General features: G+C 35.5%; 1 protein-coding gene across 3 annotated transcripts in view; it reads left to right on the top strand.

The window, feature by feature from the left end:
* ST6GALNAC3 (ST6 N-acetylgalactosaminide alpha-2,6-sialyltransferase 3) overlaps window positions 1-27,453 on the top strand; it is a 555,981-nt gene that overhangs the window by 323,367 nt on the left and 205,161 nt on the right. For all 3 annotated transcript variants that reach the window (NM_001261629.1, XM_028843747.2, XM_077990332.1), the window contains 1 exon segment: window positions 14,718-15,127. In NM_001261629.1, coding sequence (NP_001248558.1) covers window positions 14,718-15,127 — 410 coding nt within the window.

Raw genomic sequence — 27,453 nt, 5'->3', positions numbered from 1 at the left:
TAGAAGAAGATTTAAAGTAGTTTAAAAATAATTATTCAAACAAGAAAGGGATTTCAAACTATAATTACCAAAGCAGTAAAGGAATGAATGACTCCAAAGCAAATATAAATATTATATTTAAATCTTAATAGCTGATTGCTATAACTCAAAGGGTTTAGCTCTCCAATACTAAAGATCACAAGATCTTAGACCTGAAATAAACTTCAGCACGCAGCTAGTCTTGGTGTAGAAATTAAAATTTTTCCTGAAAAACCACTTATAGTTAAATATCCAGACTGACAGACTTTTTGCAGCTCATTCTTCTATAAGATGCTCTTTTTTTTTTTTTTTTTTTCTGTGTTGGAGTTTCACACTTGTTGCCCAGGCTGGAGTGCAATGGCAATCTCAGGTCACTGCAACCTCCACCTCCTCGGTTCCAGCGGTTCTCCTCCTCAGCCTCCTGAGTAACTGGGATTACAGGCGCCCACCACCACGCCCAGCTAATTGTTGTATTTTTTTTTTTTTTAGTAGAGATGGTGTTTCATCATTTTGGCTAGGTTGGTCTCAAATTCGTAACCTCAGGTAATCTGCCTGCCTTGGCCTCCCAAAGTGCTGGGATTACAGGCGTGAGCCACCATGCCCAGCCAAGGTGCTCATTTTTCTTAGAGCATTTGCATATCTCTTACTCTGTTTTTTCCCATGTATTTGCATTTTGGTTACTATTGCACATTAGATTTCTTCTACTGTGGTCTGCTTTTTGTTTTCTTTTGTTTCGTTTTATTTTGTTTTTGCTGATATACTGTTGGTGATTTTCTATATCCACGTTATAGCTGGTTACCATTTTTAATTTTCCTATTAGTTCTAATAGTTTTTCTCTGGTTGATGTGTTTGCAAGGAGAACTACTGTATCATCTGTAAATAATGATTTTTTTTCTTCTTTATTTCAGTATTAATACTTCCCTTTACCCTGCCTCTGGGTTTCTGTAATTACATGGAGTAGAGCTTCCAGAACAACATAAAATAAATATTAGTGGACATTCTTATTTTGGTTCCAGTCCTAGTAAGAATCTGTCTAGTTAAGAGTTTCTAGATTATGTTCCAAACCATTATTCCATGAGATGTTAATTGATTTCCTACAAAAATAAGAGTCTTTTAAATAATTTTCTAGAACTCTGAATTAACAAAAATGAGACAGATCTCTTTAGTGAATGGGCTTTTACAACCTTTACTGTTTAATATGCATTGACGATTTCCTAGAGATGGAGAAAGTATGTGACTTTTCCCGATATATTTGTCATAGAACACTGTTTTTGAAGAACATTTACTAACATCTTATAAAACAATACATCGGTGTTGTTCTGGTAGAGTACTGTTAATTGTGGTGTTTGGGGGTTTTGGTTTCAAAATGATGTTCTTTACCGTGTTAAGAAAATATCCTACTTTTAGCTTGCTTAGAGTGTTATATAAATCAAATCTTTTACTATATGCTTTACTCTATTGCATCTTATGCCAATTTTTTATTGTTTTGGCTGACTTTTATTATCTATGTATGGGAATTTGTTATATATTTTGTATATTAACCCTTTCTATGATTATGTTCTCCCTCTCCATAGCCTGCCTTTCATTCTTAATGTCTTTCAAAGGATAGTATAATTCATTTTATCAATCTTTTCTTTTACTGTGAGTGCTTTTCTATTTTGTTTAATAAAAATGTTTCCTACCTGATGGTATGAAAAGTTTCTCCTGCACTTTCATCTTAAAGCATTACTCTATTGTATTTCAGATACACATTTTCAATTCACCTGGAACTGAAATTTGTGTATAGGTAGGGTCTAGATTTACTTTTTTTTCCCATGAGGTTATTCAGTGTTTTTAAAAATGTCTAATTTCCTCCACCCAGTACTCTGTTTGGCACTTTCATCACAAATACTTGGGGTCTTTATTATGTTGCATGGGTCTATGTGACTGCCCCTGTGTCCACACCATCTTGTTCCTGTTCACCAAGGGCATTAGCTTTCTTGGCCCTTTGCATTTCTATAAAAATGTTGGGATCAACTTATAGAGTTCCATGGAAGAAATATTGTGGTATTTGGGGATTTTGATTGAGATTATCTTGAATCTATAGATTCATTTGAGGAGAACTTACCTCTTTACACCATTGAATTTTCTATTCCATGTGCATGTAGATCCTTTTTAATATTTCTCAGTAAAAAGGGGTTATTTTCTCCACAGAGGTCTTGCCCATCATTTATTAGACTTATTCCTAGGTATTTAATATTTTGAGGCAGTAACAAATGGTATCCTTTCTTAAATTTTTATTGTTGCTATATTGAAATACAACATATTTGTATTCTGATTTGTATCTAGCAATCCTGCTAACTCTAATAAAAACTATAACAAATTATATATGAATTGTTAATACCATGATATAATCTGTAAATAATTATATTTTTGTTTCTTCTTCAATCTTCAAACTTTTTTTATTTTTTCATGACCTCAGTATAATATTAAATAGCAATGGTGATAGTGGAAATTATTGTTTTATTCCTCATTTCGAAGGGATAGCTTCCAAAAATTTAACGTTAAGTATTAAGTACAATGTCTGTTACAGAATTTTTGTTTTGTAAAAACATTTTATCGGACTAAGGAAGTTCCTTGTTATTTTCCTTAAATAACAGTTTTAAATTATTAGTCAACATTGAATTTTCTCAAATTCTTTTGCTGCATCTATTGAGATAAATGATTTTACTTTTGAGATGATCATTTGATTTTACTGTTAATATTTCAAATTACATTAATTTATTTTTCTCCCCAACTTTATTGTGAAGAATTGCAAAGAGTTGTAAGTTTCTGAACACCAATTTTACTTGAAAGAACAGCCAACAGACAAACTATGAATATTCAGATTTTGGCATTTGGCAAACATTTTCTCAAAAATGAATGAAGTGGGCCTGTCACTTCAGGAAAATAACAATGATTGTTAAGAATACAAGTGAGATTGGGGACCAAAAGTTTGAAAACTGCTGCTCTCTTAGAAAGTGTAACGTTAGGCCAGGTGCGGTGGCTCACACCTGAAATCCCAGCACTTCGGGAGGCTGAGGCAAGCAGATCACCTGAGGTCAGGAGTTTGAGACCAGCCTGGCCAACATGGTGAAACCTCGTCTCTACCAAAAATAGAAAAATTAGCTGGGCGTGGTAGTGGGCACCTGTAATCCCAGCTACTCAGCTACTCAGGAGTCTGAGGCAGGAGAATCTCTTGAACCTGGGAGGCGGAGGTTGCAGTGAGCTGAGATCGCGCCACTGCACTCCAGCCTGGGTGACAAGAGTGAAACTCCATCAAAAAAAGAAAAGAAAGTGTAATGTTATTTTTAGTACATTTACCCTCTTCGCATGACAATGGAAGATACTTAAAACACTTCTAACTTTATACCTCCTCTCAAGTTGTGTGCTATTTTATAATTTTAATTATAAAATTTCTTCTTTGTTTTTGTTTGATGAAGATTTACTATAATATGTTTACGTGTGGATTTATTTTATTTGAGAGTAATTGAGCCTTTTGGATTACTGAATTCTCATAAATTCTGAAAAATTTTCACTGACTTGCCTTTATCCATTTTATCTCTTCTCTCCCTCTGAGATTTCAAATAAATGTATAGTAGTCCTTCTCATTGTATTGAGTCTCTTACCTTAGTGTTTAAAATCTCATGTTTCATTCTGAGTACTTGCTTCTATTTTCTCTTACATTAATTCTTTCTTTAGCTTTATCTAATTTGCTGTTAAATTCATTTGAGTTCTTTATTTCATGTATTATATTTATCAATTCTCAAACTTCTAAGTAACTATTTTACACATCTGCTCCGTCACTTTTTATAGTTTTCAATTCTCTGCCAAATTTTTCACTTGATCCTATCTCCTTGAACATTGTAAACGTGATTGTTTTAGTCTACATCCTGTAATTCCATTTGTGGAGCTTTTATGTATTTTTGTTGGTTTTCTTTAATGGTGGTTTGTTTCTTTTTATATCTGAAGTTTTTAATTGTGTTTTGGGCATTATGCTTAAAACTTTATTTGTAACAATGATTTGAGACCTAGGATGATATTATCTTCCTCCAGAGAAGATTTTTCTTTGGTTGTTCTAGGTGTGTAAAGTCAATAGAAGTTCAGGAACACACAATAAAATTTTCAAAACTGAGGTTATCAGACACAACAAATTGACATAAAATAGGTTGATGGATTTTATAAGACTGGTTTATTTCCAGTTCAGACTTAATCTTACAATACATCTAGTAATCCTAGTTCAAAGTGAATGTTTGTTTACCCTTGGGCTCTGGATTCTGATTTCTATTCTTCTAGGCCCAACATGCTTCCAGAAACAGAGCTCACCTATTCCTTCCAGAATCACTAATGCCCCTAGGGCAAAAGCAGACTTTACTGTTAGTGAGCTCTGGTCTTCTCCGGGCTGGTAATTTCTTACTATCTTGTTAAGTCTTTGATGGTTTAGAGATGAATTTTTATATTTTTTTCCCAGCTAAGTAATCTTCCATAGAAGGGCGCTCTGAATTTTGAAAGTTAACATTATTGAAGTCAAACTTCTCATGATGGTACTTTTTAACAATAATGAAGTTGAATATCTTCTGTACTTTGGGTTTTCCTCTTGAAACTATGAGGCATATCTTACAGTACAGCTTTCCTGGAGCCTATCCCAGTTGCAATCACAGACCTTTAACTCAAAGTTTATGCAAGCCACATTCTTCTCCTTATTCCTAAAATAAGCCTAGTCTTAGAATATACAATGTAAATATATCTCTCCTTGTCTCCAAGGAATGTACATAACCCCACTAAGACAGTCATGCTTCCCTATCTTTTCCGTTCACTCATTTTGCCACCATTTTCTTCCACTTTCAGTGTGGAATCCAGGTTGCTAGTGCCCATGACTATTTCTCAGCTTCCAACGTTCAGCTTTCAGTACACTGTGCGCTGTACTGAATAATCTCCTGACTAGCGACTTTCTTCATTCTTGCCTCTGTGCTCCTGAATATTATGGAGGCAGAATACATACCTTACAGTAGGTTCATCGCATATCTATAGTTTGTAAATTCTAGCTGAAACATCATTTGTAGTCATTTTTATTCTCAACTCTCTTGCTCAAAGTATTCTCTTTCTCAAAAGTTCATCCTATTTTGAAGTCTGTTAACTGTACCTCTAAGTACCCTATCTCTCATCAATTAACACTTGCTTCCTTTTGGAAATATACGAGAACCTAGAGTGAATCTAGTTGAGTCCTTTCTTATAAAGTAACCTGTTTCTTCTCTCATTCTTGATTCATTCTTCCTGTTTCCAAGAAAGATGTATTTCTGCCCTTCCAAAGGGTATCAATCCAACTATATGCTTACATTTTTCAGTCTTATTTCCCATGTATTCTCACTCCATCAGTGCTCCTTCTCTTGTATTTTCAAACACTCCATCTCTACCAACCTCCTCCTCTCAAACTATAAACTCTTAAAGTATCCTCCAGCCCAGAAAGAAAAAAAAAAATCTGTATCGAGTGAATGGCAATGACTGTTCGTTTACCACTAGCTTTATATGCTGGCAGGAATCACACATGAAAATTAAGAGAGTTTATTAGGTAGTATGATTTTCCTTATCTCCAAAGAAAATTCTAGCCAGAGCATTGATAAAGCCTCTAATGCTGTATAATTAACAATAACTCTGTAGGAAATAGTTCTCATGCTTGGCACTACATGCAGACTTCCAGTATCCTCTCCATTTGCTCTTCAAAATGTCTGACTTCTAGGGCTGACTTCGTGTGTAAGTGCTTCTTGCCAATCTGGTGGTATTTGAAGGATACCTGGAAGGATTTCCTACCCCAGCATCTTCACCAGGGATTCAAATGTATTGTTTTGTTTTCATCCCTTTGATCAAACATTATGGTCTCCTCTCTTAATTGTTTTTAATTCTTCTAGGAGAATGTTTCTCAAACCTAGGCATCTGTTGGAATCATATGTGGAACTTTAAAAAAAGTATTATGTGCAGGTGCCATCTTCAAAAATTGTGTGTCTTATTTGGTCAGGGGTGGACTCGAGCCATTGCCATTTTTAAAAGTTCTCCTGGTCATTGTAATGTATAGTCAGTTGAAAACTATATTCCTAGTTGAGTGACATTCTATTACACTAATACCATATAGCAAGAATCAGTTTTCTTACCTTCTTTACGTGACATTCCTGTATGGCATTTTAGCAGCAGGTCCTGAGGAGATCATCCTCCTGAAAGAAGAAAAAAATCTAGAGGTAAGTTGGCCATAAAATTATCCAAGTTTTACTGTGACCTAATAGTAATAATGGAATATGAATTATTACCATAATTCACATCCATATTAGAAAATTCTTTCTTGGTTGGAGAAAACGTGGTTTTTACCTCTCAGTCTGGAGAAAACAAGTTGTGTTCCTCTGGCACATCTACATGTTTATGCAGATCCATTCCCTAGAGGAACTTCCAAATAAAGGGAGCACGTTATATATGGCAACTGAGAAACATAGCTTTATGTTGCCTGTTGTAGTATTATTTCTTGACATTAACATTTTTATGCACCCCCATATTAAGTTTTATGCTTAGATTTAATGTCACCAGGTAGGAACCAAGGTAAATGCCACATCCCAAATCCACAGAGAGTCAGAGCTAAACTGTCAGTTATCAAATCTGTCTTTTTATGTGCTATGTGATTTATACACATTGCTTTAGAAAGCTGCATTAACTGGAAGGTGCTGGTTTGTGGAGGGGCAAGGAAGTACATTTACAGGTGAGCTTGGCTGCACTGTGTTGATTTCTCTCTAGAACAGTCTTCACAATTCTTTGCTCGCAGTTAGAGGTCTGCTGAAAGTGACTCAGTGTAGATGAAAACAGCTTGCTTAATCATTCCTGAAACACGGGAAAAATTAAAATACATTTTTTTCTTTGTCAAGCAATAAAAACAATGCCAGATTGTTAATGCCTCTTTTGTACCTTTCACTTAAAAGACCTCAAAAAGAACATCAAGGAGAATAAAGGCAAAATCTATTCCCCAATGGCGTCATTATACATGTTGAAGACTCTAAAACTAAAACTCTAAAGACATTCAGGAAGAGCAGAGGAATAAATGACAGCAAACTGAAGAGTGTGTCTCTGGAGCTTTGTTTAACCTGCTTTGTTCAAATTCATTCAAATTGGATAATGAAAAGCAAAGATCTTTTTTGTTTCAACATTAAAGTAGTAAATTAGTGAGTGGTGAGTTGCTAATTGTTCTGTAAAGTATTTAAGGTGTCAGGAGTGTCCCATCTCCAATTTTTAAAATGGCTCCTTATGGTTGAAATGAAAGGAACTATTAGAGTAGTGTAAAACAATGTTTTTAATAATTTATGCTGGTTCAGTTGAAATGATTTTCATTTAGAAATACTCATTGAAGTTCTTGTTTTTACTTGAGATAAACAAGTTTCATTTTAGACTTCAAGATATCCAATAGAAATTCATTTTCTAGATGGGGCTACAGTAGAAAGATAGATTAGAGCTATCCAATGTTGTGTTTCAAATCTGGCTGTTTCTACTTGCTTTGAGGGTATAGAATTAGCAGGTTTGGTTAAATTTTACTTGAATTTTGGGTGACCTTTTCTAATCCTGACTGTTTCATAATTTAATGTCTTGACCTTCGTTTTCCATGGAGCCACCTTAGTGATAAATGCAGAGATTTAATAACTAGAACTAGTTGACAGGTGACCTTTCGTACATGGCTGTTCCTTTTTGCTGTGGAAACCACTGTTTTGCAAGTTTTATTTCACAAATTTTAATTATCTATTCTATTGTCTATAAGCTTATTCAGAGAGAAGAAAGTAAAGGTTAAATATTACATTTTTCTTACTGATTAAAATGTAAAGGGCTTGGCAGTTGTCCCAATATATCATTCAGAAAGGATAGGACAATTTGTCAGGTTCATATCCGAAGAAGAGAGAGGGATAGTTTTCCCAGGGTGGTTGGTAAGGATGAAACTGGCCTAGGAGAGTGAGCAATCACATCAGCTAAGTGAAGGTAACAGGTGTGTGTGTGTGCACGTGCATGTGTGTGTGGGGGGGTGTGAATTTAGAACAGAGGAACATAAGGGTTCTTTTACTGTATGTGTACTAATTTAAAGAGAAAAGTGACTCTGAGTCAACGAGAGGTGAAACTTGCCAGTCAGGGTGAATAACCTGTCAGTTTTGGCCCTCTCTCTCTCTCTCTCTCTCCCCCCCACCCCCTTCTCTCACTCTCACTCACTTTCTCTCTTAACCAGGAAAGAGTTGGTTAAGCATATCATGGTAAATTGATTTCCGGAATCTATATCAATAAAATATATTGTTTACAAATGAGGAAATAAGGCTGAGTAATTATAAAAATGCTAGAGACTCTTAGAAAGAGTTAAGAATATCTACACTTTGCCCCCACTCTACAGTGTCAGAGAACATAGGACCTTCACAGGGAATTAATTCCTCTGTACTTAAATTCTTCAGTATTTTTAAAAGCAGAATTCATTTGCATGCCTCTCAAATACTCATGCTTATAATAAAATAAAAATAAAAACAGGCATGGTATAAAAAGACCCATCGTGTGAACATAGTACCCCAGCCAGCCGTTGTCCTGGATCCTCATAGAAGAGAAGAGTCATTCACGTGTTAGAGACCTCTTGACAGTCTTCAAAGAACACGGATTTCCAAGGGCTTGCAAATGGCCAGTGTGAGTTTCTAAAGTGAATTTCTGAAGGAAGCTTTTGGGCAGTGGGGAGGTATTATTCCCTTTAGTCCTGGAGACCACTTTAGAAAATAGTATCATCTGCCATGGTCTTTTTTCCCCGACATGGATGGTAATTATTTATTGCTTGAGAATCTTTCACTGCTGTTGTGAAAGAAACAGTTTGAAAAGCAAATTGAGTAAGCAGATGTGAAGGACCATTTAAAAACTAATAAAATTGGTCATGATTAGTTTCTCTTAGACTGAAATTTCAGCCATATTTCAAGCTGAAAATATCAAGAAAAACATTTTCAATAATTTTTTATGTCATGCTAGCCCTATTGCCAAAAAGGAAAGTTTATTTATGCTCACATGCAAATAATTTTGGTGAGATTATTGATTATAAGCATGTTTAAAGCATTAATCTATGATTTAATTAAAATAATTTAAATATAATAGTGAACAAGATTTGAGGTGTTTGCATATATGTATATTAAGAATAGTGAAAATCAGTAATAATTGTTTCTTTGATATTCCACATTTCCTAATGCTGCTGTGAGTGCATTTTCTGAAAGATAACATATGCTCTTCTTTTTAACCTGAAAGATATCTAATGTCCTTTGGACATCACGTTTATCTCAACTTCCTCAACTCAGTAATGGAAAATAAAATAAGGTAGCTTGAAAAATCTACCATGAAAATTATGTGGAATAATGTAATAAAGTACTGAGAAAGAGGACTGACCTGTAATAGGCATTCAATCATGTGTATATCAAAAAATCTACTACGCTATACTTGTAGGTCTCTCTGGTACTGTTTCTTCCCTTCCTCTTTCTCTCACCCTCTACCTGTGCCCCAGCCAATAATGAAGTCATATTTTCCTGTAAGGTGGCAAAATGTCATGATTCATTTTAGCAGAGAAATGACTTGTTTTACAAAGCCATTCCTTAGCCTTCTAAAACAGCATACGAATTGACTCTAGTTGATCATGAAACTCCCCCACACAGCTTAGTGCTGTGTACTGAGATTAAGTTCACACTGATTAGAATTTTAAAATTATTTTACTCTTCACAATGCTTTGCACAGAATAGGTGCTAAATAAAAACTATGTGGTTGTTCAATAGATATCACCAAATTCTTAACTCCTCCCAAGCTGATAGTTTTGAAACCAAATGTGCTGGTATAGAGTTAGTATACTTTTGCAGAGGAAGAAAATAGCCAAAACAAATATAGTGCTGTTACCATAAAAGAAAAATCAATATTTTAGACCTTAAATAAAAGGAAGTGTTTGACATGTGTGGACTTTTTTTAATAAGGACACAGGGACCCAGACAGGGTTGGCTGAATATTTGTGTTGCTCTCAGTTTATAGACACAGCTGAAGCCCAGTGAAAGTATTTTGAATATACAAGATATTTTCAAAGATGTTTTGAGTGCACAAGAGACAAGATGAAGAAGACAAGTTTGTTTTTAATGAAAAAAGCAAAAAATAGATACAATTCAACTATAAAGGGAGAATTCAAAATTTAGATGTGGCTTAATAAAGTGGAACCAGATAAATCTTAACAAAGGTCTTGGAAAATCCAGGGCCTCAGTCTAGAAAGAAAGAATAACTGCTTACTGAAGCAGAACTGAGTAAGTGAAGACATATGGAATAAATTTCCAAGCAAAGCCCCCAAATCCAGTAATATAAATGAGTTCAAGAAATAACAGTACACTTTAACAAAGAAAGTTGAGATCAAAAGACGTAGCAATAAAGTTAATAAAAAAAAAACTGAGATAACTAGATAAGAGCAGATTTTGGGTCAAATTGTCCATTTGTGCCTAGGTATTTCTTTATTTTTATTATAGCATACTGTAGTTTGAAGGTGCCTTCAGATATATAAATGAGACCCTTGGGCTTTGCAAGCAAACTTTTTGTGCTACCTGAAGCTCCTGATTGTGATTAGGAATGTTTCCTTCATCTGGCCCCCACACTCTTGTCATACTTAGAAAATGGTTCCTGCAAGTAAGTGGTAAAATAGAGCAATTATCATGTTCATCCATGTCTCCTGGTACCTTATTCAGGAAGGCAGATGGCTAGGCAAAACTATTACCCAGAAGTATAGACCAAGAAGTATAAACGTATCTTAAGATGATGGCCATGGTGACAGTAGGGTCAAGTGAATAGTTAAACAAAAAAACAAAGTGGCAATTTTATAGATCACCATCTACCCTCAAAACCGTTGCATTCATAATATTCTGCCCAACGACATATTTGTCACATAAACAAAAGGCTGTTGTTCCCAATGTTTGCCCTCAAGTTGTTAGTTAGCTGCTGACCTCATAATCTGCACAGCTGTGGCATCCCAATATGTTGTCATGAAACAGATTGTGATGTCTTAATTGATCACTTTTAGAGGTTACAATTGTCAAGTGAGACCAGTATGCTGATTCTTATTAGTTAAATTAAGCCTTGTTACAGCAAAACTGGCTAATTCATTATAATGAATAGGAAATTCAGTGTAACTTACTGCATTTTATAGATTCGAACATATCCAAGGCTTTTTCTTTTTCTTCTTTTTGATTGTTTAAATTCGTGGAGGCTGTACCCCAACCATGCTTTTATTATACAATGAAGCAACTTAGAATAGTAAATGGAATGTAACCCCCCGCACCATATGCATCTTGGTGATAAGTTGGAGTATGCCATATGACACACACAATTTAAATCAGGCATTGATGTGCATGACTCTAAGTGAATTGGAGGACTCAGCTAAGAGTAATGGATGTTAGGCTCTGCTGCAAATCGTCTGGCAAGAAGAATATTATGTTCTTCTCTATTGTGTAAAAGAATGTAGGCTCCTAAGAGGATGAGGAAGGGTCTTAAATCAATGCCTGACCCCAAAGCACACCTCCTTGTGCCTCCATTTTGGTCATTGGTGAAGTCTTCGCTATGGCACTAATCTATAAAACTCTCTTTTCCAAGTGTCCCAATACACTCACTCACTTTGTATGGACTTATTCTCATCTGATGCCTGGACCACCTGCTACTCATATTAGTTGAGAAACCTTACTGTGACAGGGGTGATAAATAGTCCTTTTAATAGCAGAGTTTTAAGACAACTCATAAATGGGCCTTTGTGCATTCTGCAAGTCAAGTTTTTTTCAAAAGTTTTATCTTTGACATTTCAAATAAACAGATGCCTTTGTCAGTCTAGCACATTTTATAGGAGTACAAATAAAAATGAAATAAAAGAAACTAATTTAAGTTAATGTAATAACTGTTAGCATCCAAAATGCAGGAGGAAGCACAAGGATGTTTATCAAAGCACTTTTTTATAGTAGAAAAAAACAGATAATAGCTAAATGCCCAGCAGTAGACAAATTGGTACATATGGTATATCCATATAATGGAATCTTGAGCAGGCATTAAAACTATCTCTAAGGGCTGACATGGGAAAGGTTGATGATTTTCGATTAATGGTTTCTCATTAAGTAAGAAACCAAAGTGGCCAAATTATATAAAGGGCATTTCTCAACCTGTCTAAAATAATATCTGTAGAAAGGAAAAAAATGACAAAAATAGGTGTAGTGTTATTGAATGATGAGAATATGGAGAGTTTTTTTTTTATCATTTTATCCTTTTTATTTTTAGTGTTTTGAGTTTCCCATATTACTTTACTAATTAGGGGGAAAAAGTTCTTGAAGCAGTTTGAGTAGCTTGTTATAACATTTGACTTAAGAGTCTGTGTTCAGGCACCTCAAATCTAAATGGTCTGAAAATGAGCTCCTGATCTTCCTCCCAGATCCTGCTCTCCTAAAGGCTTCTTTCCTTCTCAGTTGAAGGACATTTCAGCCTTCCAGTTGCTTAGGCTGAAAACCTGGAGCTAACTGTCCGTGACTCCTGTCTTTCTCTTACATCCCACCTTCAATCTATGGTCAATTCAATAGGCTGTATCTTCAGAATATTTCCAGAACATAAGCAGCTTCTCTCCATCTCCTTTGCTACTCAGTGTGGCCCACATCACTATCCTCTCTTGCTGGGATTGTAGCAGCAGCCTAATCCCCCGCTTCCACCCTGGCCTCCTTTTTATCAACTTTCCACACAGCTGCCAAAGCTGTTACAACTCAGTTCAGTCATTCCTCTGTCCAGAGCCCTTCAATGGCGCTTCATCTCACACAAAGTGAAAGGCCCTAAGTGATTTCTAACCTGCTATCTGTCTGGCCTCAGTACCTACTTGGCTCTCCCCACTGGATCTGCCAGGCTACATTGCTCTTCCTAGTATTCCTTTCCTACCTCAGGGTATTTGCATTGGTTTTTGCATTTTCTCTGCAGGAATGCTTTTTTCCTAAATATGCTCATGACCAACTCTTTCACTTCATTCAAGTCTTTCCTCAAATATTATTTTCTCAGCAAGGTCTTTTTCTGATTACTCCACCAACTCTCTCTCTCTCTCTCTCTCTTTCTGTCACACACACACACACACACACACACACACACACACACTTGCACACACATACCTCCTAACGTCCTTTCCTGCTTTAATTTTCTCTATTTAGTACTTAGCCAAATTTAACATATTACATGGTATGATATTTATTTATTGCCTTTCTCCTGTGCCCAACTTGAATATAAGCTCTATGAGAACAGGAATTTTTGTTTATAGTTTTCACTGCTGAACTCTAACCCCTGGAACTGTACCTGAAACATCGTAGGTGCTCTGTGACTGCTGTGAGTGCCTACCATGGATAGGAACAATGATGTTACAGCTGTATGATGACTAACTGGTTGATTTTTATGCAGTAGCTTATCTCTCAATGTAATTATTTTAATTCAATTGCTTTCACTTCCTAACTTAACCAATTGAGCCTTTAATGTATTTCAGGGACTAATGGGGGAATGAGGTTAAAATGAAGAAGATAGACATTGTTCTGACATAGTTTACTGTCTAGTTGACAGACATAATCCAACACAATACATAAAACAAGGACAGTACCCAGTTGAGAGAGGCTACTCACCAACAGGCACAATAAAATTTCAAGATCGAATGTCAGATACAAAATGTGGAATCTCATAGAAGGGAGATGAGAAAGATGTATATCAACAAAGCACATTGCTTCTTTATTACTGTTTTAAAAGAAAGGGTGACTATGTGGGAAAGAAGCAGCAAAAGCAATTTATTTGGTTGTTTTAGGACAACTGAAAGCAAGCAATAATGGAAAGGGCAGTGGGCTTAGAGTTAGAGGATCTAGATTTGAATCTAACACTGCAGTTTTATCATCTCCAAGTCCTGAAAGCTGATGCTTAACTTCTACGAGTCTCTGTTATCTCCGTGGTTAAATAAAAAGAGAGAAAGGGACTTAGACTAGCTCTAGAGACTGCCTTTGTATATACCTTCTCATCTAAAAGGAAGCCTTTCCTTATCCATCTAGGATAAACATAAACACACAAGTCAATTAACATGATGACTTGAGGGAATCTCTAAAGGGTCTCTGTAATATTTCTGCTAGCCTGGGACTTATCTTAAGTAGTTACTGGTTCCAAAAATCTCTTTTGTAACCTCATTGCTTGCTGAACTCTTCATATTTTTATTAATTGCTCATAACCATTCATGCATACAAGCAAAATACATAATTGATCCCTGGATATGTTTCTTTTGCATTTCTTTTATAGCCACCAACCTTATTACAAAGATCAAATCTTTTCATATTTTCTTATTTCACCTGAAATTTCAGTTCTGAATAAAAATATTTATCATTTAGAGTGGAAAACAAATAACTATTTTTGCCTATAATTTTAAATCAGCCCATGGGGATTATAGGAATTAAAATTATTTTTTGACAGTATACGTTTTCTTTTTGAATGGAAGCACTGTGGCAGAGGCTGTAGGTTTGGTATTTGTAGGCACTTTAGAGATACATCCATATTTGGTAATTATACAATATCTGAACTTCTGTTTTCACAGAGGAACTTGTTTCACTAAGTGGAATTTATTAATTTACATACCTTCTTTCTCTATTTTTCAGCCTTTGCAACTGGACTGTGACCTTTGTGCCATAGTGTCAAACTCAGGTCAGATGGTTGGCCAGAAGGTAGGAAATGAGATAGATCGATCCTCCTGCATTTGGAGAATGAACAATGCCCCCACCAAGGGGTATGAAGAAGACGTTGGCCACATGACCATGATTCGAGTTGTGTCCCATACCAGCGTTCCTCTTTTGCTAAAAAACCCTGATTATTTTTTCAAGGAAGCGAATGCTACTATTTATGTTATTTGGGGCCCTTTCCGCAATATGAGGAAAGATGGCAATGGCATCGTTTACAACATGTTGAAAAAGACAGTTGATATCTATCCGAATGCTCAAATATATGTGACCACAGAGAAGCGCATGAGTTACTGTGATGGAGTTTTTAAGAAGGAAACTGGAAAAGACAGGTGAGTCTTCTCTGAAGCAGCTTTTTTGTCTTTTATTATCTTTTATGCTATATCTTTGCTGATTCCTTTTGCAAGATGTAAAATAAACAGTTATTTTTTAAGCCGATTGTTATATGTTCTGACTATTATGATTACTTGATAAGCCAGCCTGAGGTCTCATGTGTTCCACCTATGCTACCTCCTGTTCTTTCCATTCTGATTGGTTTGAGTCTCCAAGAAATATTGGATACTTCCCCGAGGTATCTTTTGATGTTTTCTTATTTTGTTCCATTTCCTATTGATTAAGTTGGATTTCAGCTGAAAGAGGAAGCCTAAACATTTCTGTTTCAAAACCTAGTAATGGTAAGGAACTTTAGGATTATGCATTAGTCTAAACTCCTCTGGGAATTTTGCCAAAATTTTACCTGAGACCACAAACAGAACAGGCTATTGATTCTCCAATAAGATCGTGTAGCTTTTTGCATGCAAACAGGCACTGTGATCCTGAACATCATAACTTGGTGTCTGACTTGTTTAGCAGAATACCATATTGAAATTATATGTCACTTAAAATCATTAGCAGTGGAATTCTTTGAAATAAATGAGTTATAAATACCATTCATTCAATTATCCAAAAACCAATTTGCATTTTTTATTACATCCATATTTTTTGTGTAGCATTCTGTAAACTACACTTCCCACTTTGTTCCCTTGAAGCCTGATTGCTTCATTCTTTCCCCTCCCCTTCCTTGTCCTATGTCCTCTGTTTGCTCCATTTCCAGCTCCCTCATCTCTCCTGTAATTGGATTGTGTGCCATTTTTTCTTCCTTTTTAGAAAGATAACTACAAAATAGAGAAAACAGGAATTACAAATCAATCTTGATTCTTATATCTAGCACTAATAAAGAACTGCTAAAGGAAGATATTGAAACCAATAGCTAAAGTTTTAAATTATCTGTGAATTTTGCTTATTTGTGCAATATCATGGTTAAATTGAGCATCTGCTATAGTTCCAATATTAGCATTCCAATTTATTCAAAGTATATGTATTTCACTATACAATATTATCAAATCTAAGCTTTTAACTGTATTGAGATATGTGCTTAGGGGGGTGCAGTTTCTGATATCTCTGGATGTCATTTGAATGCTGATGATTATTTAAAAATCTTAGGTGGATCAACTCTCCTTTGGTAATGTGGGTTGATCTGAATTTAACATTTTGTACTTCTGAGCGCCAAAAATACACAGCTTCATATGAAATACAAGACAGAAATAGCCATGAAATACTAGTTCCTCCGACTATATGACTTAGTAAGAAGAATCCCAAAGGTGAGATTTGAGTCAATGTAGCATAAACTGTCCAAAATGACAGGCAGTAGAGATGAAAGGAATAGGTATGGCACTTCAAAGAAATATGGTCATATGTCACACTATTCTATATAAATATGAAGCCTATTCACAAAGGGCTTTGGAAATTTCTTGTCTCTCATCAGCCCAGAGCATTGCAATTAATGAGATGTATTTGGCTTTTCGTTAGAGTTAACCCTCAAGATATCACCCAGACATAACTATAAGCCCTAGAGTCATTTGGTGGTGGGGGGAGGGGTATCAGAGAAGAGCTTTGCATGCTGTTGGTTCATGTTTTTATGTGTTTATTTCACATTGACTTTTGTCATGAGCTTTCATGGAGACAACACCATCAATATTTGTAAATTGTAAAAGAACTGGGAGAGAATAGCTTTGGGAGATCATTTTCTTACTGGCCATGATGAAGAAAGCTGTATAGTAGGAAAATTACTGGTAATTTTACTCAGTTGATAAAGTTAATTTGCTGGGTGTCATTCGATTGGTAGAGTTACCAAAATGAGAGTTGAAGAAACCGAAATATGGTTTCAGTTTATGGTGCATTCTTATGTTTCTCACTGAGTCTATTTCTGTCTGGTTACTTCACTGAGTACTCCAACCAGACAAGAGAAGACAACTATGCTAGTGTTTTAGAAATGGACAGAACGGGTGATTTAAGTAGAGCCTGGTTGGATAACAAAATGTTGACCAAAATGACCTCAGAAGCTGCTGTTCCCAGTCTATATCCTAATGACACCTATGTTAAAGACTTTTCTTGTCTAAGAATTTCCCATGGCAATCTGATATTCATTGTCAAATTTCAAACTAGAATATATTATTCAACTTTTCATGAAGGAAAATGTCAAACTTATAAAGTAGAGACACTAGTGGTATAATGAGCCTCTGTATAACCACCACTTAGCTTGAATAATTATAAATCCATGACCAGTATGGTTTCATCTATACCCCTACACACTTTCTCTCTCACCAAAGATTATGTTGAAACAAATCTCAGATATCATATAATTTTATTTATAAATATTTTGGTGTATATCTCTAAAAGATAAAGATTCTTAAAATTAATACAATACCATTGCTCTACATAAAAATCAACAATTCTGCCATAATATCATTATATATTTAGTTTTCAAATTTCTCAATTGTCTCATTGGTATATTTTTCATAGTTTGTTTTAATTAGGATTAGCATAAGGTTCATACATACTAATTGATTGATATGTGTCTTATATTTCTCCTAACCTGTATAGCTACTTCCCTGTCTCTCCTTCTCTATTCTGTCTCCTTCTCTATCTGTTGTTGAAGAAACCTAGGCATTAGTTGTATAGAGTTTTCCACAATCTAGATTTGTTAATCACATTCCCATGTTCTTTCTTTTTCTTCTACACTGATATTTGTGTATTGAGGCTTGGTTGGGATCAGGTTTTTTTTTTTTTTTTTTTTTTTTGCCAAAACCATTAGGTGGTTCTTCTCTCAGGAGAAATACTCTCTAATTTTCTATTTTTTATGTTAGATACCATTAATAATTATTTGCCAGATAAAATAATTTATTAGGATTGCACAATGGTGCTATTTCATCATATCCTTTTTATTCATTAGCTGATATACTTTATTAAGAGTAATTTACCCTCTTATTCATTTGGTTACTAGGAGATAGAAACCAATACTCTTCTCCTCTTTCTTTACCAGTTTTAATGTACTAGTTTCCTCGCATTCTCTATAGGTGACCAGTATTATTGATATTTACATATTAACTTACAGACTTAAACATACTTGAAGTATTTTAATTTATTAAAATTTATTAAAATTATACCCTTATGCTCAGATTGTCCTATTTTGGCCTATGGGAACCTCTTCAAATTGGCTTTGAGTCCTTTTGACATGACTTAGTAGCCTTTGATAGCTTCTTTGTTTCCTAGTATTATGGGATGTTTCAGGCTTTTGTTGTACGTATTCCGAGGCAGACCTGCATTCAGACATTTCTCCAAAGAACGTCAGTTTCTTTTAGTAGTTAAGAGGGCGTAATATTAGCACCATGGCTGCTCATTGCTACTGGGTTGGTCTTTGTTTCTTGGGCTTTACAGTAGACAGAGCTAGCATATAAACAATATATACTGTGTATATTGTTTAAAGATAAAATCATTATGAGTTCAAACCGAAACTTTCAATTCAAATCCAGGGCTAATAGGTTTTAAGTTTACATACTCTATTCTACATCTGTTCCTTCTTTTTACCATGCTGACAATCACAGGTCTCAGAGATTTCAATGTACTTATTCATCTGCTTTATTCCACAACACATACACACACACAGACACACACACACACACACACATACACTAATCTTAGAGTAAGAATAACAGCACAACAAGCAATATAATTATGGTAAACACTTTAAGGATATTTTGCATCAAAGAACATTTGAATGGCAAGCATTTGTGTGGATCTGTGCTCACAAAGTATATGTTGGTTATAGTCTCCAAAAAAGCTTTTGACATTTTTTTCCTAAGTAAATAGGAGTGAATTCAGTGGTATACATCACTGCAGGCATGAGGAAATGGAGAATAAGGGGTGTCCATTTAATTTTGCTTTAATTGTAAAGCTATTTTGTTTGATTTGCCTGTACTTATTAGAACTTTTTAGCAAGTACTTATTTTCATTATCAAGTTTTTAACATAGAGACAATGTCATCATTATTATATATAATTTATAGAATTAAAAAAATATGTCACTAGTAGTTAAAGTGATTCATGATAGGAAAATGATTACATGGAGTTCCTCAAAGAAAACTTTGCTTCTCAGCTTGCTTCTTAAAATTGTAAAAATACTTTAAATAAATATATAGCCTTTCCATTTAAGGTGGGCATGTTTTCACTTTTCCAAGTATTGTGGAGTTTTGTTTTGGTTTTTTTTTGAGATGGAATCTCACTCTGTCACCCAGGCTGGAGTGCAGTGGTGTGGTCTCTGCTCACTGCAACCTCTGCCTCCCAGGTTCAAGCGATTCCTCTGCCTCAACCTCCTGAGTACCTGGGACTATAGGCATGCACCACCATGCCTGGTTAATTTTTGTATTTTTAGTAGAGATAGGGTTTCACCATATTGGCCAGGCTAGTCCCGAACTCCTGACCTCGTGATCCACCTGCCTAGGGCTTCCAAAGTGTTGGGATTACAGGTGTGAGCCACCACGCCCAGCCAGCATTGTATTTTTCGTCTTAAGGAATTCCTCATTGAGGAAACATGAAGCAGTAGAAGAAATATGTATATCATTCAAATGTCTTAGAATAAGTATAGGCCAACTCACAAGCATATTGGAATACCTTTTTTGAAGCAAATGGAATTTAATTTGCCTTTTTTTTAGTTACTGTCTAAAATTATTTGGCTTGTCAATTAGACAGGGTGACCTTGTGGGAAAGGCTAAGAGAGCAGAAAGAGAAGGCTGCTTTCCCTTTCTGTCTATATCTTCTGGGACCCAGTTTTTTTTTCTTTTTCTTTATTTTTTCTTTTTTAATTCTAGGTTCATTAGTTAGTGGTCACTTTTAGATTGTCACCTACCAAATATACTTCTGGAAAACAAGTATTGTGAATTCTACAGAACTTTCATTTCTTCCAGAAATCTTTGAAATTAATGGTTTTATATTCAAAACAATCTGGACCAAAATACCTCTTCCCCTTGAATGATTGGTATGCATAAATAATACTAGCCTACTGACATTTACACATTTGCATTAATACATCTTAAGACTGAAATATTATAGAAATGCTGTAGGGCTGACAGCGGCACATTGTGCCACACTTAACATTGAAGAATGTGATCATGTTCCTGGCACACACATATGCAAAAGGAATGTTAACTTTCTAGAGAAGCAGTTGAGAGCCAATGTGAGCTATTTTGCTTTCCTGTGGGTAGGTGGGCAATGGCAGCTTGGATTTCACTTTAGAAATATGCTTGCAAATATAGGCACATTATTTAATTAAGTAATAATTGAGAAAGCGATAGTCCCCATTAAAAGAGCAAAGCTAATTCTGGGCTGATAAAGGATTCTGAGCTGCCCTAAATAGGTCTTAATTAGCTGGTGCCAATGTGGCTCCACCTTCAGGGATGGATGAAATTAATGAAAGCTAGCAGCAAATAGAATCAATGTTTCAAGATGTTCCTGCCTCAGGCGAAGAGGATGAAAAGAAAGGGAGTCATTTTTAAAGACTGTTTAGGAAACAGAATGCACAAAATCAATTTCTAAAAACACAAAATGGGACACTGATTTGTAGATACAGTATCAAGATCTCTACCTGGCTCATCTTTGCCAGCCTGCTCCATCCATTCCCACTCAACCTTAAGGAGGGAAAAAGAAATCAGCGATGTGTCATTCCTCGCTATCTTTGGGGGTGACAGTTTTATAAGCTAGCAAGGGTTTTAAGGGCAGCCCAGGTTTTGCTATTTCAGTTTGGCCATTTTGAAAGTTTCTTGTGTCATTGTGTGGTCAAGTATAGAGATGAAATTGGCTCTCATCCCTCAGGTTTGCAAACCTTTAGTAATATCTAGAGTGGAAAGGTGTTTCAAGTCTTCTTCCTTGAAAATTTGGAAATCCTCTTATAGGTCCCTCTGTCAACACAAAAGGAAGCTGCCTTCACACACACAGTGTAGCAGGAAGGTGGAGGGCAAAAACCAAAACCAAAATAAAACAACTATGCTAGCTTTATCTTAGAGTCAGCCATGGGGTACAGAAATGTGCATAGTTTGCCCAAAGAAATGCCATACCTAGATTCCACAAACAAAGATGTCTGGTTGTTCCTAACTCAGAATACATACCTGCTAACCCCAGGAAAACTTTGACCAAGAGAACATAGGCAAAGTATAACAATCTTATTTGAAAGACAGTATTAAAAACAGTATTTTCTCTTTTTTTGTTTTGTTTTTCATTTTGAAGACGGTCTTTGCAAATATAATTATCTCAGCACCTTTTTTGGGAGCAACGCTGACAAACCTCTGTTAAAATGAATTAATGTCCCCACCCCAGCTGGTGAATTTGGCAGAAACAAAAAGTTCATGCAGCAATCATGGGCAGATCTGTAGGACTCCTTAGTAAAAAAGCGTAATACTGCATCCAGGGTTGTGTTTTCATGCTAACAAGCATTATGACACAGGGGAATTTCACTTTTGCCATTATTTATGATGGCATTCAGTGACCTACATTAGGCCTCCTCTGTAATACATGTGTGCTGGAAATTAAAAATTCAAAAAAAAAAGGAACGATCTATTTTAATAATGGGAGGTAGGGGGGCATTTGTAATTTATAAAGATATCAGTACAAACCTTTCATGTGTTTAAAAACACCCATGTGTGCACACTCACACACATATACGAATACACTGGATGAAACTCTGATATATTTGACAAGACAATTTAGGATTAAAACAGGAACAACATCTCAAGTTCAGTGATCATGTTTTAAAGCAAAAAGCTGTGCAGAACATCCATGGTTGTGGAAATCAAGACTTGCAAGCAATCTACTGAGTGAAATAAAGTTCTCTGGGCCAGAGGGTGACTTGACAGAAGGCCAGATGCTCAGACAAATTATACTATATAGAAAAAAAATCCCAGTAGACAGGTATGCTCAACAGTTCTCTCGATGTAGTGGCTTTTAAACCCCCCAAAGGGTGTGAAACTCAAAGGCAAAAGTAGGCCTTAAATGAGAAGATTCTTTAAAATATATCCAGACTTTTAAATTTTATACGGGCTTTAAAGGGTGTATTTATTTATGTATCATGGGATCTATCTCTGCAGTTGACTTACTTCCCTCTTACAATTATTTCTCCTTTCCTTAGATATTTTTTTGAACTATGCCTCATTCTCCAAGTTTAGTTCAAAATTAAGACAATTAGGGATAGTTACATTCTTGTCTTTAAAACATATGAGCCAGCAGCAATCTCTGTTTTTTCTCTATTCTTGGATGCTTGACTCTTCCTAAGACAGAGTTGGTTGTTTTGAGAATTTTCATCCTATACTACGCCCATCTGTACTACTAAATTTTTAATTGCTTGGGCAAATATTTCAAAATACCTTTCACTGTGTCGGGGATGTTATAAGAGCTCTACAGATGTTTGCTGAATTGAATTTTTGCTTCTCTGTAAACAGACTTCTTATTAGATATGGTATTACTGACCTACGTAGACTCCTCTACTTAGCTCTTTTTCTTGCCTTCTTTTGTTCTTGTTTTTTTGTTTTCTTTTTTTCTTTTTTCTTTTTTTTTTAGTTTCAAGGAGCAGAAAGTTTAATAGGCAAGAAAGAAGGAAAAAGCTCCCCATACAGAGACAGAGGGAGGGGTGCCCCGAGCGGACAGAGAAAAACCCCTTAGCTCCTTTTCTTAGTGAAGAGTAAGTCCTCTAGATCAGTACAGTGCTTTTCAAACTTCAATGTACATCAAGCCACCTGCTGACCCACATGATTTGAGGCAGGGCCTGAGAATTTTCATTTCTAACAAGTTTCCAGGCCTGGCCAATCCTGTTCATCCGCAGATGGCACTTTGAGTTGTGCTATTAACAAAGTAAAAGACATTCATTGTTTCTTGAACCAAATAAATACATAAGTCAAGAATATCTCTTTCCCAAATAGCTTGGTAATCTGCTTGGATCCTAATCCGTTGGATACTAACTTTGTGATCCTGCCCTTTTCCTCAGCAAATTAATAATGGGGCTCAGAGAAGTCCTTAAGAATTCAGCTAGAGACTTGTGTATCTGAATTATGTTTGTTCATTTCTTTCACTGAACAACACATTTCCTAAGGACAGGGACTACGCCCATCTCCATTTTATTCTTAGACCTAGCATAGCGGTGGTTTGCCATAAAATACAGTACCAAAAGAATGTATTATTTTCACTCTCTGTCTTTCGGTTAAAGGGCCCACAGATGTTTCAAGTGTCCTTGAATTGACTTCAGCAATAATTCCTTTTCTTTGTTCTATTATTATCACTACCAGTGCTCGTTTAGGTCTTCTTTACCTCGCACATACATGACTACTTATCTAGTCCTACCTCTATGTTTTGGCAGAGCTAGTTCCCTCTGCCTATATTGCACTTTCCCCCATCACCATACACACACATGCAGGCCATACTTTATGAACAAGTCAAATGTTACCTTTTCATGAAGCCTTTTGTAATATCCCTACAGAATTCATACTTCCCCTGAAAACCATAGGGTTATGGACTTCCTTTTTATAGAAATAATCACTTTCTACCATGGATTATTGCTATTTATGTTTAATCTCTTCAAGTGGTACATAAACTATTTGAGGGAACACCAGCCTTATTTTTCCAAGCACCTTGACATAATGCTTGACTTTAATAGGTATTGAGTAAACATTTAATGGGTGAATGAATAAATAAATGGATGAATAAAAGAAATAACACTTAATATCTTTTTTAAACTTAAAAGTCCCTTTGCTGTTTGTTGAAATACTAGTGAATTTCAAAACACTTTTTTTCAGCATAGAAAGGTCACAGCAATGCCAAAGAGGCAAGTTCTAGGATTGAATTTTCATAGAAAAGTTTCTACAGTTCTATTTAGAGAGACCACCTCTTGCTTTATTTTACCCAAAGGCTGGCAAATCTATTACCTTCTCTAGGGTTTTTGTGGTTGGGCGCTGGGTTTTTAATAAGTAACTGGCAGAGCCATTCTTCAAACACAGGTTTCCATTTTAGTTTCACTTCAGTTGTGAGGCAAATTCCAAGGCTTCACTCCCAATGCTGTTAGCTGTCACTTGCCTCGTGAGAAAGCAAACCCTAGTACCCAAAGTCAAAGTTAAAGTCTTGGGCTTCAGGAGGCAAATATAAGCACCACCACAGAAGCCAGAAAACAAAATACCCAAGTAAAGGAGAACTGAAAACTCTCATAAAACAACCTGAGCTTCTCTACCAAACTTTATCTTTAAATTGCCCTCCAGAAAATATTTTCTTCTTTGGTAACAAAGAAAATAAATTGCCTTGCTTTTTAATGCCTTCATGATGAACATAAAGAAAAGAAAAAATTGGTAGTGGTGTCTTTCAACCAACTGCATAAATGAAGAATAAATTTGTATATAGACTAAGAGGAAAATTAATGAAAGCATTTCTGGCATATTCAGATCATGTCACTCTCCTGCTCAAAATCCTGCAATAGTCCTCCATTTTCCTTAGAATAAAAACACATGTTTACAGTGACTTCCAATCACTTCTGATGAGTCTACCATGATAGCATTCAAAATTGAAATCCTTACCTCACATACCCAGCATTCCCAATTTTCCTTACCTTGTTCTATTTTGCTTTTTTCTCTCATAGCATTACCTTCTAACATTCTATATAATGTACTTACTTATTTTAATTTTTAATGTTTTCTGTGTATTTCTCCTACTGGGATATAAGTTCTCTAAGGTCAAGGATCATTGTTTTGTTCACTAATATAGCTCAAGCACCTAGAAGAATATATGTTGTGTAGTAGACACTCAATATTTGCTAAATAAATGACCTAGAGGTAGAAAAACAATTAAATAAAGGATTCAGCCAAACTTGCAAAAAGTTATCATGGAGGTCTTTAATCGCTTAAAGAAAAAAATACATCCACTCAAAAACAGTGCAATTAAGTTATAAGTTTAAGGCTGTTTTTTCTGCTGTTGTTTTATAAAAAGGTGCTAGTATTAGAGCTGTCTTATCCAAGAGATCATCATTTCACTCAAGGAACTGGTCTGACTGATTTTTATTCTTCAGCACGTGGACCAGTTGTTTAAACAGAATTGATTTCTGATTTCTTTGGTGTCCGGGAGAAACAGCAAAAATCTCTCATTCTTATTTGGATTAGTAGAACAGCAGTTCTCAAACGTGAGCTTGCATGAGAATTACACAGGGTGCTGATTAAAACACAGATTGCTGGGCTCATTCCTGGACTTTCTGAGTTGGTGTTCTGGGATTGAGGCCCAGGAGTTTGCATTTCTAATGCAATTCCAGGTACTGTTACTGCTGGTCCTGGGATCACACTTTAAGAACCACCATGGTAGAGAATTCTAAGATATCAAGTCACATTCAATTATTTTGAACATTTGGTCCTATAATCTTTATTCTGTTGGCATATTGTTGCACAAACATCTACAGTTATTTTTGTTATGATATTTTTCATGGTGAAGAGTTTTTTAACCTCCTGTGAAAGTCCTACTGCAGCTCTGTCATTTTATTCTTCACTTTCTTAAGATCTTGCTCCTCTGTAATTATACCAGATGGTGCTGCTCATTAGCTTATAAGGGAGTGATGCTCCATCATTCTAGACAGAGAGACAAATCATTCTGGTCTCTGACTTTTGAGTCAAGAATCAACATTTGGGTGTATGTTCAACCTACTATTTGCTTTACAATTTTGCTCATTAGGTATTTATTACCCTGACAATGTATGAGCTAGTCATTTTCCTTCTGCCATGTAGTTCAGATTAGCACCGTTTGACAACTGCCATCATCACAGAATTACCTCCAGTAATATGTAATTTCTTTTTTGCCTATGTTATCTGGGTGAAGTATTTATCTAGGAAGTATATCTATAAATTGAAGATCACAAATAACATTCAATCCTCTAACTTACCGGGTTAGAAATGGATAACTAGGGCCATTTCCCTGGAGTTTCTAGCCCTGGTACTGGAATTGCTGATTTATGAGAAACGGTGAAACCTGAGGACAAAAGAAAGGAATATTATGACCAAAGTCAAGCATTCTTTTTCATTTATTGTATGCTTTTTTATGAAGAAGGTGGAATGAAGGAAGCATATGATTTAATGAAAAGCATTGAAAAAGAACAGAAACATTTATTAAGCTCTACTGGCAAAATGGATGGGCAACCCTTTAGAGAAACATGGAAACCATGCAGAGCAGAGAACTGGTTAAAATTTAGAACCTGGAAAAAAGTTTTATCTGAGATATTCAACAATTGGAGCAAAAACATATTTTCTTTTTCTTTATAATCATCACTAAAAGGACAACTAAAGTTATTACTAGATAACTCATGCAAAGGCACTATTACAGGCTTGTAGTAACATTCTTCTGATGTGAATAGGTTGTTTGTTCTCTGCTAAAATACTTCTCTACACAGGTTTAATATTAAACTTATGAAATTATCTTGAACTTTTGTTGATTGGAGGGTAGTAGAGAGAGAAGGGGATATAGTTGGGAGCTTCTGGGAAGGATTGTCAATCTATCTTAACTTTTCTAGTTGATAGTAGATTTTTGACCATTAAATCTTTACTAACCAAGGTGCTAATATCCTTGTAATGAGATGAGTGTCCTACACTGTATCAGCTGTATCATTGTGGAGGCACAGAAGCTGTGAAGGTAAATGCAAAACAAAGAATGGTTGCTGTTCCAAGGTGACTTTTTCATGACATGTTCTATATTTCTGATATGTCTTCTAGTCTTAACCTGTGAGTTCATAGCAAACACAGTTGGTTTTATTTAGGAGTACATTAAATTTTACTCCATTGAGCAAATTTCACTTTTGCTTCATAGTGATTGTAATTAATTTGCTCTTTATTTTCTCTTTATCTTTACTTCACTCATTACTCATCTGACAGCTCGCCATCCCACCTTAATTAGGCGAGAAGACCCTTCCAAAAGTGAACCATTGGCAGTTCTGTCATCTGGAAAGAGATACATAAAATGTGTTCAAAAACAGAAATTACTATATAACTGGTTCATCATATTTCCTTAGCAGGTGGATTCTTGGTGGGCAAAGATCGTGTTTCTGGTGCTTTTGCTGCCAAGCACATTGTGGGTGTTCAATAAATATTAAATAATAAGAAGAGTTTCCTAATTAAGATGAACATTTTTCTCTATTAAGCAGATGGTGCTCAATAGGAGTAGCCCATTATTTATAAGTATGACACAAGGTGCTGGCAATTGTTGAGGAAATGTGGCTCTTGCTTCAGTTGCTGATTATATTATATAAAAGTTAAAGCAAACTTTTGTGACAAACAGCTTGGTCG

This window comes from Macaca mulatta, chromosome 1 (genome assembly GCF_049350105.2).
Source record: "Macaca mulatta isolate MMU2019108-1 chromosome 1, T2T-MMU8v2.0, whole genome shotgun sequence".
NCBI classification, from domain to species: Eukaryota; Metazoa; Chordata; class Mammalia; order Primates; family Cercopithecidae; genus Macaca; species Macaca mulatta.
The sequence above is the reverse complement of the archived record's forward strand: the minus strand, read 5'-3'. Positions and strand labels throughout refer to the sequence as shown.